Genomic DNA, 17,148 nt, shown 5'->3' with positions numbered 1-17,148 from the left:
ACTTCTGCAAGTGTTGACTGTAACACTGCTTTGGTGTGCTGTGGAAAGCTGATGAGCAAAGTGCTTCCAGATATAAACCCAGTAGGTGCAGGTAACTGAAGAAGACATTTTTCAGTGAATAGTAAGGGGGGGGGGGGGGGTGGAAGGAAGGGAAGGTATTGTCTTCATGTTGCCTGATATTGAGCTGTGGAGTTGGAAACAAGCTTTGCTATGAAGTGTGTTTGAAATTATGTGCCCCTACGCTCCACCTTCTGTTTGTGGAGGTTCTGTAAAACTCCTGATTATTTTTGTGGAAGTGCAGAGGGAAAGTGAAAGCTGAAGACAGATCATTGTGTAGACAAGCAGGCATTAATAAGCCTTTTGTGATGTTTTATTTCACAGGGTTTCAGTTTGGGGAGGGATTGTGGTACTGGGGTTTCCAAGGTGCGTTACAAGGGAAAACAGTCTCTTATCTTGGTTCTTTCTGTGGTAAAGGTTTTTTGTCTTTTAATTGTGTGGCAAAAAAATCCTCCATAGATAACTTCTTTCTTTCTGAAAGGAGGGGGTGTCCTGTCATACTCTGTCATGTCTACATTTCTACTGCAAATAAAAACCACCTGGGATAGGCCATGTGAAGTCTTAAGAAGCTCATCTTCTGAGCCTGAGCTGTTTCTCAGTGCATTTCTAATTGTAAATTGCAGTGGTTGTATTGTGTCACTGTTCCCTAGAGTCTGGAAAGAGATCAACCCTAGGGATGCTTTTTCGCATGCAGATGATTAGAAGGGGAAAAAAATGGATGCAGACTTGGTAAGAAGTGATTAGCAATGATGAAACTTGAGGGATTTGTAATCAAACATATACGTGATACGTACCAAACAGAACTCTGATTTACATTTCCTGTTTTACCTTCAGTCACCAGTCTGGTTGTTAGCTAAGTTATGCCTTCCATCAATATCAATGCCTTTCATCAATGAAAGAGCAATCAGGATTATAGTAATGACCTGATGGAGCTCGTGGACTTCTTCAAGATCAGGTACAGATGAATTATGTACGCAGCAGTGCAGTGTTTAGTTCTAGAGCTCATGTTACTGTTGTAGCTCTGGAGTAACAGAAATTTGTCTGAGTTGCTTGTGCTCACTGCAGTGGAAGCACTTTGATGGGAACAGCTGAACACTGTTCTGTCCAAGTCTTTTAGTACTGTAAAATTTGACCAGGCTGTAAGTTACTCCCGTGTGTGCTTTTAACAGCCATCAGCAGCAGTTTCATAAAGGTATGGGACAAATAAGAGGACAGGAGACTTCCCAGAGCATTTAGTCTTTAAAACAAGGAGTTTTAGAGTAATTGACTGAACTCAGTCATATGGGGGTAGGCTTTTTCACTGAAGGGAAACTTTCTTTCATGAAGTTCCTCTTTTACCATTATCTGATGAACTCCTGCAGGAAAGAAATAACACATGAAAATTGTGTTCTGGAGGATGATCTCTGGTTGGTGGTTTAGTTGTAGTTTTCCTTTAAAAACGTGTTTCCTTGCTTTCTGTTTTTGTTGGTGCTTGTTACGATCAAGGCAGGATAAGTGACATAAGCTTGGAGACTTTCTGATACTTATTTCCTGTCACTGTTTTTCGTGATCTTTGAAGTGTATTAGCACCACGCTGAGAACTTAAATAAGGGTTTTGAAATGAGAACTCAGGTCATTAACTATACTTGTATGCCCTGGAATGTAGATACTCTCCTGACTGCATCAAATCAGTGGCCTCTCTAAGCTTTAAAGACCTTTTTTCTTTAAATATGGAAATCCTGATGGCTTCATATTTCTCATTCAGGTGCCATATGAAACTCTGAACAAACGGTTTCGAGCTGCGCAGAAAAACATTGATCGAGAGACAAGTCACGTTACAATGGTTGTGGCAGAGCTGGAGAAGACACTGAGCAGTTGTCCTGCTGTGGATTCAGTTGTTAGCCTCCTAGATGGAGTAGTTGAAAAACTCAGTGTATTGAAACGAAAGGTAAGTGGTGTTCTCCCTCATTACTGTTCTGCCTTTGCAGATTTTATCAAGTGTTTTTCTGCAGTGCTATCTGCTTTGATTTGCTTCTCAAGGTATGCACTGTAAGCAAAGAACCTAGGATCCACAGTGACACCTAAGCACAGTGAAGCAAGGTTCAATTCTTTCTTTTGGAGTGCCATATTCTTCATAACAGAACGGAAGAAAAAATGAAGAATAACTTATGTGCTTATAGTCTTGAAAATAAATTTCTCTACGTACAGAAAAGAAACAGTGGTGAAATGAATGTGTATCAATTCCTGCTTGTTTAGTGGAAAGATTTGTGCAGTTGATTATCCTCCCACAATAAATGAAAGCAAGTAGAAGATAAGTCTGGAAAAACACAAACCCGGTGGAGGTGGTTATATGCAGTGCTGAGGATTCTTAGAGCAAAGTGAGAACTGTTCTGCATTTGTGACTTCAATGCTTTACAATTGTAGATGGTGAACCAGCAGGTTGGAAAGTTCCTTGGGAGTACTGCAAGAAGTGTTTTAAACCAAGTTCAGTGAAGTAACTTGCTTCCAGCTGCTAAGCTAGAATGCTTGTCTAAAACGCATCTAGGCTTCTGTGCTCATACTGCTTATTTCTGGAAAGAATGAGTTATAAACAGTGCATCTGTTTTGGATGGGAATATTACTCATCCTGAAATTCAAGAGAAAAATTACTTGAAGTATATATTGCAGAAGAATGAGAACAGCTCTCTTGCCTGGTGTTAGAGTAGTGCTTCTCTAAAAATAAACAAAACATAGTAGCGAAGGCATTTCATTAAAGCTTAAATAATGAACAGATATAGATCTTAAGACTATTAAGTGAAGCATTAAAATACTTCGGAGGTTTGTAATGTAAAAACACTGTTGATTTGGAGTTTTCTACTTGAGCAGGTTATTTCAGTGTTGAAAAAGCTGATCTGCAAAACTCTTCATAAATCTAATTGTTGTGTTTTCATCTTTGGTTTGTGAGAGTTCAAGAGGTTTTAAAAGTGGATTTTTTTTTCACTTGTTTGTTGCACACAAATTATGGTTTCTAAAAGAGGTGTTAGATTTTTGCTTGTAGGTGGATAGTTATGTGGAGGAGTAAGTTATTTACTTGTTGAATCTGCTGACTTTGGGAGTGTGTTTGAAGGCACTGTAGAATGCTTTGGGTCTAAGGTTTCACTGTAATTGCTCATTTGTTTTTAACTGCTATGGAAGACTGGAAAATCTTGCATCTTCTCAGGAAGGACAATGGGTAAGAAAAAATGTTAATGTCAGTCTTCCAAAAATAATGGTCTTGCTTCTGCTTTAGACTCCAACTGTCTTCTCTGTAATCTCCACCAGGAGCAAAAACGATTGTTTCTTTAGGGCCTTTGGATGCAAGTGAGATCACTGCTTCTTCCTGTGTTTAGGCAAGGATCTCATGGACTGCTGAGATGACCATAATATAACTAGATGCATCCCTCTATTTCATACCTTTCTCCCTCTTAAAAAGGAGCTTTTCAGCACAGTGGGTTTCTTGGGTTCTAAAAATGATCATGGGGAAACTTAGGCCTTTCATCTTCCTCTTGTATCCTTTTTTTTTTTTTAATATGGTTGTTCCTTTAAGTTCTATTTGTGTCCAGCAGGGCAAGTCTGGATGAACTTGCTTAAGAGAGTTTTGAAGAGTATCTGTAGCATTTGTCTGCATGAGAAGGATCAAAAAAAACCCAAAACAGCAAGAGCTGCATAAATCCAGCTACAAAACCATATAAAATGAGCCCTTTGAAATGAAAACAGGTTCAACCTTTGTGCCTGGTTGCCTTGAATTCTCCTTGTTGTGTTCAGAGTAGTTCTTGTGGTTGTCTTCACATCTGGTAATGCTGCAGACTTCTGAGAAGTGAAAGTATGTTTTGGTTTTGAGTTTGTGTTTCACTGCTGAAAGGAGGGTCGGGGGGGCACCCTCTAAATGAAATACTGATCTCCAGACTGTATGTTATCAAATAAAGCTGAACTTAGTAATATAAATTTCTGCAGGATGATTTATTTTTATGAAATATAGCTAAACATCTTGTATAGTGACTAGGGTTTTAGATGCTTGAATGGAAATTTGTAAATGAACATCTGTTCTAAAAGTTCTTAGAATCAACCTGTGCTTCTGCAGCTGAAGGTATTAGCTGGGAATGATATTGTAGCCTGGTAACACTGCTTGCCAGTGTGGAGCATGATGTAGACTGCTTAAAGCTTCCCAAGTTTTTGGTCTGTACCCGAATGACAAAGCTTCATGGCATTTCCTGTTCCTGTAGCCATGCAGGTACTCCAACACAAAGTGAGCAAGCTTAAATTACCATGGGTAAAGTAGCTCAACTTGCAACTGCACTGCTGATGAGATATCACAGAGGAGAAGGGTAGTAAGCTTCCATCTTCTGGTTTGCTTTTACCTTAGCAAGCATATAAAAGTACTGCAAGCACTGCTGTGTTCTGTTGACAACTGTGGGCTGCATCTGTCATGTGCTGTATATGGAGTCAGCTAGTTTTAAATTACAAATACAGCTGTAATAAAATTGCCTAGTAAAACCTGAAGCATAAGTAGTCGACCATGCAACTTCAAGGCTGGATAAGAACAAGTTTGACCACAGTATTTGGTGGTTTTAATAATAAAGTTATGGGAATACTGCTTTCTTTTGTACTAAGCATGACAATATGTGGATTTAAGTGTCAGAATGAATAATTTCAGTTGCAAGGGACATAAATGAGACAAGTCCAACTGTCTTCTTCCTCCGGATACTTCTATTTTTCCTGAGTAAGGCTTCCAGCCTACAAGTCATATCACATTGATAATGCTAATAATTTTGGGAAAATTCCTCTAAGACACTTGGATTAAAGTTGCTGAAAGGCCAGATGTTTATATGATTATTTTAAGAACTGATTAAAATGTCTGCAGCACACCAGAAATAATGTGTGTTTACTGTATACCACTCCCTAGTAGAACTAATGCAGTAGGACAGCTGCTTGAGGAAGAAGCCATGCACAAGTAGGAGGTGGAAATTCATGAACTCCAGGTGACTGTGAACCTCCATGAAGGTCTTTGTAGAGTATTAGATGACTTTATGCCAGAGTTGATTTTGCTTTTTTCTTGCTAGCTGAATGTTAAACAGGGAAAAAAATAAACTGATTAGTTGTGCTTATGCTCATTAGTAACTTATGTCAGAAGTGTTTGTTAATAATATGCCAGTGTCTCAAGTGGATCAAGCATGCTGAAACTGTTACCACAAGAGTTGTCTTTCTAAATGAAATGCCATCAAGAATAACTACAGTATATAAGGAACGCTTAGAAGCAATTCTTTATTTTTTAAAAGCCGTTTGAAATGTTTAGTCCTCATTTGTTCCTGTTAACTATTGCTTTTTAGGCAGTTGAGTCAATCCAGGCTGAAGATGAGAGTGCAAAACTCTGCAAACGTAGGATTGAACACCTGAAAGAACACAGTAGTGACCAGCCAGCTGCTGCCAACATGTGGAAGAAGAAACGTATGGACCGTATGATGGTGGAACACCTCCTGCGCTGTGGCTACTACAACACAGCTGTGAAACTAGCAAGACAAAGTGGTATTGAGGTTGGTGACAGTGTATGTTACAAAATGGTAATGAAGAGGAAAGTGGTAACTGCAGACAAGCTGCTTTAGTTCTGTAGCAGCTTTATATGCTCGTGCCTTTATTATTTATCTATTGGTATTTCTAGGCCTGAGTATGTTCTCCTTATATAGTAATATGATTTATGTGAAGTCTTTAATAAGCTGAAATTGAAGGCAGAACTTTTAGGCACAAATGAAATCCTTCTAGATAAACTCCTTGACCTTTAAAAGTTATTTTTTCCAAATGTCATGCTGAATTTCTTGTCCAAGGCCTTGAGGCTGCTGATTAAGCATTTGGTGGAGCCTTCCATTTGTTTTAAATGGCTTGTGTAGGTGATTGGGCAGGATAGCATAAGCTGATTGTGGGAACAACTGTTGTATCCTAGTTCCTAATGCATGCTGACTTGCACTTTAGAAAATAAATAGTCATATGATATAGGTATATAAGTAGCCTGTTTATAGTCTGCACAGGTTTTATGCTGTTCTCCTTGTTTCCCCATGTAAAATTGTGGTTGTAATTTTCCTTTTTGTTTGGTATCTAGCTTCTCTTTCATAAATGCTTAAATGTTTGAAATATATTGTTTAGTAGTAGTCTAAATTTCATACACCTTGGCATAGCTTCTTTATGTCACAATGAATCTGCACTGTTGTCCTCTAATAACCACATGGACATTATTAAAACTGATTTTAAGGAGTTGTTACTCACTTCAAGTCTTGTTTTGGTAATTTTTGAGTAGATTTACTATTTGCTCCTCAGTGATTCTTAAGTTTTTTCTGATGTTCCTAATGGCAGAAGGTATGTAGTTCATCTTAAAATCATTTGCTTGTGGTGATAGTTGCAGAGAGCTTAAGTGGTTTTGTGAGGTATGTACTTTGCCTCTCCTGGGTGATGTACCTGAGCATCTCAGTATGCCAGTTGAGGTGAAGAGATTTTAGTTACTGATGTCCAATTAGAGTGTATAGATATGTTGTTCCTGGCTTACTGGTCTGATCCTGTTCAGCCTTCATTGGTAGTGGTAAATACCAATGAGGCAACAAAAAGAGGGTGAAGGGAAGGAAGGAGGGAAAGAAATGAGTTACGAACTGTTAACAGGAAATTTTGCTCTTGCTGGAGAGTTTGCTGCCCTGAACCAGTAAAACAGGGCAAGACAGTTCTGTGAAGGTATACTGTGATTGCAGCTGAATGGTCAGCAGCACCCCTGGTAGAAGGTGCTATGAAGGGGAAAAGTAGGCATGAATAAGTAATAATAGAATCATAGAATGGTTAGAGTTGGAAGGGACCTTTAAGGTCATCTAGTTTAACCCCCCGTGCTATAGGCAGGGACACTTGCCACTAGACCGGGTTGCTCAGAGCCCCACTCAGATTGGCCTTGAATGCTTCCTGGGATGGGGTGCTCACAGCCTTTTTTGGATGGAGATTGTGGATGCTCAGTTTTGGTTTAGAGGTGGACATGAAAGTCTATTACAATAGATTACAAGACAGTGCTGTGAAGCAGCGTTGCACTTGTGAAGCCTCTCAACTTTTTACTCAACAGAAGCTTTTGTTTATTTTCAAGTAAGCTCATTTAACTGCTTCCAAGCTGAAGTATTTTTATTTACATAACATCCAAGTATAATGCAGCTTAGTTGTACATGTTGAATGTGGTGAGGCTGTATTTCTTCCAAGATTGCACTTTATTTGATGCTCACGTTTACTGTGGTTAACTTAGGATAGGCATCCCTCAATATCTCAAAACTGTATTGATCTTTTACAGTATAGTAGATGGCTTTTGCAGCAGTAGGACAATGAGACTTGATAGTTGCACAGAGTCTGTGGTGTTACAAGTTCACTAACAGACTGCTTTCCTGCTCTTTATTCCTCTCTTGTTGGAAGATCTGGGCATTGAATCATTCCCTAATGCTTAATAATGCAACTCTGCTCTGGAGATTACAAAATATCATGGTATTTTTCTCTCATCCCCAGTAATCTTTCTGTTTATTGTACTCTCAACTGTAATTTTGATAAATGTCTCTACCACTGCAGGGCTCAGGATCACACTTCTATTGTAAAACTGGTTATGCCTATTACCTGTTTTGTTGGTTGTTTTTTTTTTGACATACCAAGACAATATTATTACTGCTCAGTAGGCATTACGCTCTAAGTAGGGATCTGGAAAAGGGCTGCAATACCTACATGATTCAGAGCAGCTCTTTGTTGTTGTTTGTTTTTTTTTAATTTAGATTTTGTGCTTCTCTCCTTTTTCTTTTTTCCATGTTCTGGGAGGCAACACTTCCTCAAATCCTGAGCTGTTAAAAGGAGCTGCTCTTCATTAGTTTTTAGCACAGCTGCTAGGATTAAAAACTGTGATTGTTGTAACCTCATGTTCAGCTTAAGGCCAGTCATGACTGTTGTAGAACAGGAATCAAGACTGAGTCCAGTACTGCTCAGTGTTGCTCATCATGAGCTATATGATGGGACAGTGTCCTTAAAATGTCTGCAGGTGATGAAAGCTAGGATCTGTGGCTGAGGATTGTGCTCCTCTTGGATAACTGGAGAAATGAGTAAACAGGAACCTCGTGAGGCTCTGTGAAGGAAAGTCCCACACCTAGGGAAGTGTGACTCCGTGTACCAGTATGTGCTGTGTGTGAGTAGCAGGCAGCTTTGCAGAAGAGGGGATGATGGGTGGTGAGGCTGGTGGGCAAGTTGAACATGTCCAGGCAATGCATCCTTGTGACAAAAACTCAACAGCACCCTGGGTTTCATTAGGATGGGCACTGCCAGCAAGTGGAGGAATGTGATCTCTACTCAATACTCCTCAGTCTTGCCTGGTGTTCATGTATTTCTGGGGTCCTCAGCAGAGTTACTAGGGCATGGAGTCTCTCTGTTCTTGGAGATTGTCAGTCCAGTCTGGTTTTGAACTAATCCTTGGTAACCTGTTCTACTCAGCCCTGATTTGAGCAAAGGAGTTGGACTGAATTTTGAGAATTACCAACCCTGTTTATTCTGTGATTTGTTTTTTGTGGTTTCAGACCAAGTATTTGCTGCTGTTTAAAAACCATTTCAATCGCACCTTGGGGATCCTAGATTAAGTATCTTTCAATAGTTGTTAGACCAGACATGGGAACAAGTTTCAGCCTGTGTGTTTAAAGTTCATTACGTGGCTTCTGAATGCCAAGAGACCTGCAGAGCTGCTGCGGTACTTCATGGGTGGAAACAGCTTAGAAGTTATTCTGCCTCAGTGGCCAGAAGCCATTAAATCATTCATATGTTTGCCAGCAGTACATAGCAGACAGTTTGCTCGCAGATTGACTCACCGTGGTGTCCAATTTTAATAATTATTGATGGGCTGAGGCAAATTCTAGTCTGCTTACTAAATTAAGTATCTTAATAGGAATTAGATTCTTGAATTCCTGTCGTGGAAGATAAGTACTTAAAAGTTGTGGTTATAAGCTAGGAAGCAAACGGCTATAAAAAGTGCTGATGTGAAAATCATATGGAAATTTAAATACCAGAATTAAATAGCTCAATTTAGAAATAAGTTTTGGTGCACAGCTTGTTTAAAACATAAGGTTATAAAGCATAATATAGGAGATAAAACTGCTACCATGTAGTCTGTATGGCATGTCATGAAAGAACGGCAATACTGCTTGGAAATGTCTATCAAAATGTGAGTCATGTTAAAATAAGGGCTGACAATCAAGAACAGAAATGTCATGCTTGTGCCAAAGTAAATAAAGGGGGAGGGGATTCTGTTGCACTTTTCTTGATGTTTTCTGACTCCCTAATGATGTGAAAAATGGTTTGGAATGAAGATATAAACTAGATGTTAAAGGTGTTTCTCCTATTGCATATAAATGAAGCTCATCAGTATCAGCTTGTTACACTTGATGATCCTACTCTGACTCCATTGTGACCTTGCAGTGCAATACCACCATAAAAAGTATGTCTTTTCATTTACAGATTCATATATTCAGCTAGCTGGCAGAGTTGTCTTTAAGCTTAGGCTTGCCATTCTGTGTTCTCTGTTAAATGTTGTTACAGTTCAGTGCCACCATCAGCAACTAATTCTGGAGGTGTGGTACCTAGTAGGAAGTTGGTTACTGTTTGTAGGCCAGTTTTTAAGATTAGTTTAAGCATGCAGCCCTTCTGTTTGTATTTGCTGGGGGGTTGTTTTATAAATCTGATGCTTTTTCTAGCCTCTGTTTAATAAGATAGGAAGGGGAAAGCTTCCTTATGTTCTGTTTAGTATATAATAACAGCGATTTTTGCCAATATTGTGAAGAAATTTAGATTCTGAAACTGTCACTCTGTGCTGTAAATAGTCTTTGTCTTTGCTTAGTTTACTATACCATAAATATTCCTGCCTTACTGCATGTATTATGCAAATGTGCTATCGCTTTTTTTTTCCTGAAATAGATGCTTTAAATTTACACTGTGTGTTAGGTCGGGGAGCAAATGAATCAAAAATCTTGAAACTGAGAGGCAGAAGAGCTGCTACACCCTATGGTGTGTGCTGGGGAGTGCTGGCAATGAAGTTCCAGATGCAAGAGAGCACTTGAGTTGAAATAACTTCTTTAATGGCTTAAAACTATTTCATTTGACCTTGCTTTGTAGGTTAAGCATGCCAATCAGTTTTGCAAATTAGTGGCCTTAAGTCAGTGATTGAGTCGAAGCATGATCCTTCCAAGATACTTAGCTAAACGTGTGTTAATGTCAGTGTGCTTTTTGCTTTTGAGAATTGTTGGGAAAAAAAGAATTATATTATTGACTTTTGAAGTTTTGTGACTGTTTTAAATGTCTTCCTGTGTTAGAAGGACTTCTTGACACTTCAAGCAGTGCTACACCAGTTAAGAACTGCTCTAAAGAAAATCATTTTCTTGAAGTGGGAATTCAATCTTAGCTATTTTTGTCAGTGTGTTCTTTCTCAAGCAGAACTTGTTTTTGGTCACTGTTAGTCCCTGTGGAATACTAAAACAGAGCAGGCACTGGAAAAGCCATTCTGGAAGTACTTTATCTTTGAAACTGGTGCAGCAAATATTCCTTTCACTTATAATCAAAATCCAGTTCAGAAGTGTGGCAGTCACTGTCTCAGAAAGTTGATTTACTCTTCTCCCTTCTGTATAATTTGGTCCAGTTTTTCCTCCTTCCTATTGTGTAGACACAGCTTCAGTTTTAATTATTTGGAAGTAACTTTGGATAGATTTATTAACTCTGAGTATTTGGAAAGGTGCCTGCAGCAAACTCAGGTGTGTTCTGTCATCTAATTTGGTTATGGGAGTCATGAAATCTTATTTTGATGACCTTTAGAATAAGAGAGACTTACATTCCTCAAGACAAGCTGCATGGCTTTTGACCAAGTGCCCCATCTCTTTCATTACATACCCTATATCACGTTACCCCTGCCTTCAAGTTAGAGTCTCTTTGCTTTATTAAAGAAAAAAATCCTCAAAACTGTGAAATGGATCTTTGAGCTGAGGTTTGGGATGACTGCTAAATGATTTGTTACGGAGCAAGACCTGATTCCAAAGCTGCATCTTGTGAAATCACCCTTTTCTTGAGTAACTTCATTTTCCTACTCTTTAAAGATGAAGAGAAATGGGAAGTGAAAATGGCATGCACTCTTGTGCATCATAAACTGGAATACAGTTGAGTCTCTTATCAAAAAGTGAGTGCTCTCCAGGAGTGTTCTTCTGATCAAAATGTGATAGGTTTGTTTAGGACTCTGAAGCTCATATTTGGTAGTTGACAAAGCAGAGTAGATGGTACTGCATCATATGCACATAGCTTTCAGGATTTAACTGCACATTTAGATGGTAGTCTACATCCCACTCTGAAAGTTTTATTGTGCCTGTGCAGCTGGTATTCTTGCTCTTAGGGATGTGCAAGATGAAGGTGTTCAGTGTCAGTGAGCTGCAGATAGATCAGTATATAAGGAGTAGTGTGCAGGTAATGTCACTTTTCACTTCCTGGAAAGTGATCTGTGCTCCGCTGGGACTTCTTGTGCTGCTGGAGATGCTTCTGCTTTGACAGTATTGTTCTACTCATGCATGTAGACTGACAGTAAGCATGTATATGAGAAGTACATGTTATGTACAGCTGTGCTTCTGCCAGCCTTGGCCCTAGAGGCCTGAAATGGTCCTTTACACTTAATGTGTACAACTAGAGGAAGCAGGAGTGAAATCTAAATCTAAAAGCTGCCTGATACTGATTCAGTGTTCTTAGAACTTTCTTCTGGAGTAGGATAGGTGTCAGTGCTATGATTGCTTCACTAAGAAATAAATACAAGTGCTTATAAAAACTTAAGTTTGCATGAAGGAAGTGATGTGATGTTAAAGCTGAAAGCTGAACAAATACTTCCTTATGTCACACCACTGTACCCTTATGAATCATTAAGATGTGGTCCAGGAATGGCTTAGGGAAACACCTGAGCATCATCAAAATAAGTTTATGCTCATAACACTTCTAAGTAGGTAACTAAAAACTTGTGATCACACTTGCACATAGTCTTTGCTTCACTGTTATGCAGAATGGTGAAAGTTGGTTTGTGTGAAGCTGTCTGCTGTGTCCATCTCCTGTGATTCCCACGCTGGAGAGGTTGGAGGAGGCTGTCTATAAAGGAGCTGCTGAACTGGCCTGGCTGCTACCTTGAAGTGCTAAGCTGTACATGAGCAACTCGTGGTCTCCTTTTAATGTTCTTAGTGTAGGCATGGCAACTTCCAGTAGATTGATGTAGCGAACATCTGAGTGTGTTCATCTGAATTTGAGTGCTTTAATTCCTGAACAGCCTTACATCTGCAGTTTGTCTCCAGCATCTTTGGGAGTTCCAAATATGTAAATACTTAATAGTAAAGATCAGTCTAGAATAACAAACTTTCTCATTACAAATCATTTGACACTTGAAAGCTGACAGCATGAAGTATGTTGTGATATTGAGGCTGGTTCCTTTTTCAGTTTTCTTTTAGACAAAATGGGTTACCTGATCGTAAATATCAAACATTTTGTTTCAAAATCTTAATCTGAAAGGCTTGTAAAATCTCTTTTTAAAATATACTGTCATTCAAGGTTCTTGAAGTGAAATGCTATCTAAAGGTAGAATAGAGCTCTCCAGTAGAGGCTGTCTTGATGTGTTAGAGGCATAAATGAAAGCAGACCTATTTTTTTTATTATACATTCTTCCTGGTAGATATTCCTACAGAAGGTAAATGTTCTGTGTGTTATGCTTTCTCCTATTACAATACTGGGTGAGTGGAATTTATTTTTGTCTGAATTGTTAGAGCTGACTGTTCCTGCTTGAGTAATGGCAGCAGTTTGTGCCCACCTGACCAAGGGTTGCTCCTCTTTCCTCAACAGAAGGAAATATGCTTTCTACTACAGAAAGCAGAATTGTGAGCTTTTTCCTGCCTGTGGATGCAACTTAAAAACTCTAAAGGCTTTGTTGCACCAGTCTGGCGTAGACACTGCTGTGTGAAGCTTGCTATGATGTTCTGCTGGGTGAGGTGCAGCTATTTGCTGAGCTGCAGAAGCTGCTGAGACAGGATGAGAGGCTTTGGGAAAACAACTTGCTATAATAACCAGCCTGGCTAGCTGCACTGTGGGGCTCCACCAAAATGACTGATGAGTGTGAGGAAAAGTTGGCGAACAAAACACTTCTTTATTTGGCTGTGGAGCAGTTAATAGCTGAATCTGTACATCTTGGTCTCTACTTTAGTAAAGCTGTTGGAAAACATGGCATTGACAGATGTAAGGAGCAGGGGTTGGGAGTAGCTTGGTAGGGGAATTGTGAGGTACAGGAGCAAAAAAGTAGTAATTTGAGGGGCTATGTCATCTAGTGAAGAAAGGTATAAGAAAGAAGCAGTACATGGAATTAGAAGTTTAAAATGGCTAATATGAAATAAAATTAACTTCTAAGTTTATTCATTAGAACCAATTGCCAAAAGCAGCAGCAACATCTCTTCATGCCAAGGGCAGTATTCTGACTGACAGTGTCTTTGAGTTAACTGGGGTCCTTCAGAGATAACTGGGTAAAATAAAAGATCTGTGCTATATAGAGGTCACAGAAGATGCTCTCATGCAAGAGTTCAACTGTGTACACCATGGAATACTGTTTACTTTATAGACAAAAACTTCTCTGCCTTGTCTGTTGCTGGGTCTGTGGTTTGGCTGTCTCTCTGCTTTTTTTCATAGCACTGGCTTTGCAGCTGGCTTCTGAGTAGGGCATTCCATCATTTACTCTGTTTATTTTCTCTGTAGTGCTGTTAATGTGTAGCATTATAACACTTAATAGTAGCTTAATGAACTTCAGACAACACTATTTTATGAGCAGGGAGTAAGGAGGCCTCTTAATGTTAATTTGTGCCTCTTTAACAGAACTTTAACTGTGGTGTTGCTGGTTTGTCACTACCTGTGCTTCTGTTTTATTTCTGCATTCTGAGTGGGTTTGTTTTTTTCATACTCTGAATTCATTTTGAAGGATGAGTTCCTATAGTAAGCAAACTTTCCCTTTTCCCTTTGTATAGGGACAAAAGAACGGGCCCTGCAGGCACTGTGATGTGTTCTAGTCTAGGCTTGACACGTTTTCATTCTTTCTCCGTTGTGGAAAAATGGTAACCTCCTCCTTCCCCCAAAGGTCCTGTTGCCCACCTTTGCAGGTGTTTGCATCTGCTTTATTCTTGAGCTGTGTAATGATAGTTGCAGCATCAGGGCAACTCGTGCACTTGCTGTGTATTCATCACAGAGGAAAATCAAACCAGTTTGTATACAAGTATGTAACACTTATGTCACCTTTTGTTTGTAGCTCTTCATTATTGTACTTCTGTTTTATAACTTTCCTAAATTCTGCTGGAGGTTAGGCTCCAAGTTCAGGATAGATAGTTCAATATGTGGGATATTGAAAGCTTAACACAGCTTTTTTTAGATTTGTTCTGAAGTGATCCAAGTGTCTATTGTATTTCATATAGTAAACATCCATTTAAACTACCTGTTATACTACTGAATGCTTAAGTACTTCAGCAGAGCCTTTTTAATGTGAGAATGGTGCTTTTATGCTTGTAGTGTCTATAGGAAGTCAGTCTCTCTAAAACTGTCATATCTCCACTTGGCATCAAGTTTGGTTCTTGTTTAGGAGCAGGCTTATAAAAATAGCGAATGACTGACCTGTTAAAAATGATTTGCACTGAAATTCAGAATTATACCTGCTGTGAATCAAGCTACTTCTCACACATTGCTGTCTGTTGGTTATGTCTGGAACTAATGAATAATATGCAGTTTAATCATAAAGTTTTAATTTACTCAGTGAGTGATTACTGTCTAAAGATAGATAAACAAATTCAGACAAAATGGATGAAGGGTTCTGCATCTGTGCTAATCTTTAAATAGGAGGTTGCAGCTTTCTGAAGATGTCCCAGGGGAGCTCTAGCGTTGCCATCTTTGAAGAGGTCACTTTTATAAGTCAATAAAAAAAAACCTCTTGGATTGAGTTATTGCTGTCGTTGACTGCGATGCAGTTAGCTTGCAGTGAAGTGAATAAAGTTTGCCGGAGTCTTGGAATAAAGGAATCCTGTGCAGATATGTATTGTCAGCAGTTGTGCAAGTCCTTCAGAGTAAAAAGACAAACAAATTTGGCATTCATTATTCCTAGCAAGACTCTGCCTTTGCCGTGTTAATTCCTATAAGCATGTGGAGACGCTGCTTTTTCTCCAGTTCACTACTGAATTCTGTTTCAATATAGGGACCTCAATTACACACTTTGCTTAAATTTAATTGACATTTGAATGTGTGGTTGCCAATTTCTCATTTGCTTTAAAACTTTGTAGTAGAAAGGCTTTGTCGCATACATAGTTGTGTTCCATTTAAAAATTATATAAAGTTAAAATATCCTTAACTTAAAAGCAAATTATCTTACTGCCTTCAGTATGCATCTCTTCATTTCACAGCTGTTCTTCTCATGCAATGTTCAGTGTATTTTCTGTGAATCATCATGGGTTTTTTTCCATCACAGCCACGTGGATTCATGAATTTGAGCCCATTTCTCACATTCTTCTTACTTTTGCTGCCTGAAATTAGTGTTTACACTGATTATTTTTCATACCAAGGCAGTCCTTCAAGGATTTTTGGAGCTCTTAGAACTGACTTCGTTGCAGGTTTTCCTACAGCTGATGTAGACTTAATTCTGAATGCTTCTTCTAGGGAGGAAAGTTTTCAGTCTCTCCAGGGTGGTTTGGTATCTAACAACTAATTAGTGTTTGCAGCTGGCTACTTCAGTCAGAGTGGGTGATGGAGGCTTTTGAAAATGGAGTGCTGCTGCTCAGGTGAGAAACCAAGGTGTTCTCAGTCTTAGCCCAGGGCTGTACTGCAGTCAGCTCCTGCTGGCAGTGATCAGAGTTCAAGATGTCCTCAAAGGAGGAGATGTGCCTGTACATGCTGGGGATGTTCTTTACTGAGAACCCATCTCAGAGAAAGAAAATAGAAGCACTTACGTAGGACTGTGGATTTTATGTTGGCCAGGATTATAGGTGGTAATCATCATAGTAAAGGAATCCTCATTCTTCAAGGTATTTTATACCTTAATTATTGGAATTCTGTGCGGTATTATAGGGTTGGTAGCCTTCTTCCCTGTAAGCACTTGCAGCTTAAGTAGTAGTGATGTTTTAAAGCTATATATATGTAAATCATGCTGTGCACAGGGTGATGGATAGATGTATAAATAAGTCTCTGGTTTCACATAAGTGTCTTCAGACTCTGAATGCAATTTTCTGTAATAGGTCTTTTTTTTCTCTGTGAAGTTTGAACTATCATAATGGAATTGAATAGTCATTTTATGATAATGCTTATCCAGTGGTTAAACAGTTATCCTTCTGGTACCTGGTGAGTAGATGGGAAGTGGGGTTGACTTGGGTCCAATAGTTTTAAGCAGAAACAATAAAATGTAGCTGCTAATTCTTTGCTTTCTGCAGAAGGAAGAGGGATGTTCCCCCTCTTTGTGCAATTTTTGATAATATTTATGGCCAGAGGGCTTTTTCTCCTACCTGAATGTAGGTTTGCCATTACTTAATCTCCTTGACAGAACTCAAGTGTTCCGTATTTGTGAGTTAATTTAGGAAAAATTATCATGGAGATGCTCAGGAGGCTGGAGGTGTGCTTGTAAGTTGTGATTTGATAACACTGTACAGCTCAAGGCTTGCCCATAACTTCTGTAGTCTTTGGGAATAAAATATTGCAATTGCTTTTAATGTGAAAACTGAAGCTGTGAAATGAAGAAATACTTGCAGTGTTGCAAAAGATGATAACTAGAGACCTTAGAATTCTTTGTAACTTAAATGCAAGATGGAGAACAACTCATATCTCACATAGAACGTAGTGTTGACCTGCACACTTAATGAAGCCAAATAATCCTCTCATGCTCCATATTTCTCTTTAGCTGTTGTTAATGAAGTACACTGTGGAGGCACAACCAAAACAGGAAAGTGTGATCAGATTTAAAAAGTCACAGTAGTTTGTATAGGTTTTTTTTCAAGTGTATTGCCTGATTGAATTTTAGTATTTTGATTGTCAGCCTGCTTAATTAAG

General features: G+C 38.9%; 1 protein-coding gene across 4 annotated transcripts in view; it reads left to right on the top strand.

Moving 5' to 3' along the window:
- MAEA (macrophage erythroblast attacher, E3 ubiquitin ligase) overlaps positions 1-17,148 on the top strand; it is a 44,671-nt gene that overhangs the window by 12,602 nt on the left and 14,921 nt on the right. For all 4 annotated transcript variants that reach the window (XM_065735908.1, XM_065735910.1, XM_065735907.1 and 1 more), the window contains 2 exons: positions 1,802-1,984; positions 5,382-5,585. In XM_065735908.1, coding sequence (XP_065591980.1) covers positions 1,802-1,984; positions 5,382-5,585 — 387 coding nt within the window. The remainder of the gene's footprint in view (positions 1-1,801; positions 1,985-5,381; positions 5,586-17,148) is intronic.

Source organism: Cyrtonyx montezumae, unplaced genomic scaffold (assembly GCF_038088225.1).
Source record: "Cyrtonyx montezumae isolate F1298 unplaced genomic scaffold, pur_monq_1.0 scaffold_2, whole genome shotgun sequence".
Lineage (NCBI taxonomy): Eukaryota > Metazoa > Chordata > Aves > Galliformes > Odontophoridae > Cyrtonyx > Cyrtonyx montezumae.
This window is presented reverse-complemented; position numbering and strand designations above follow the sequence as displayed.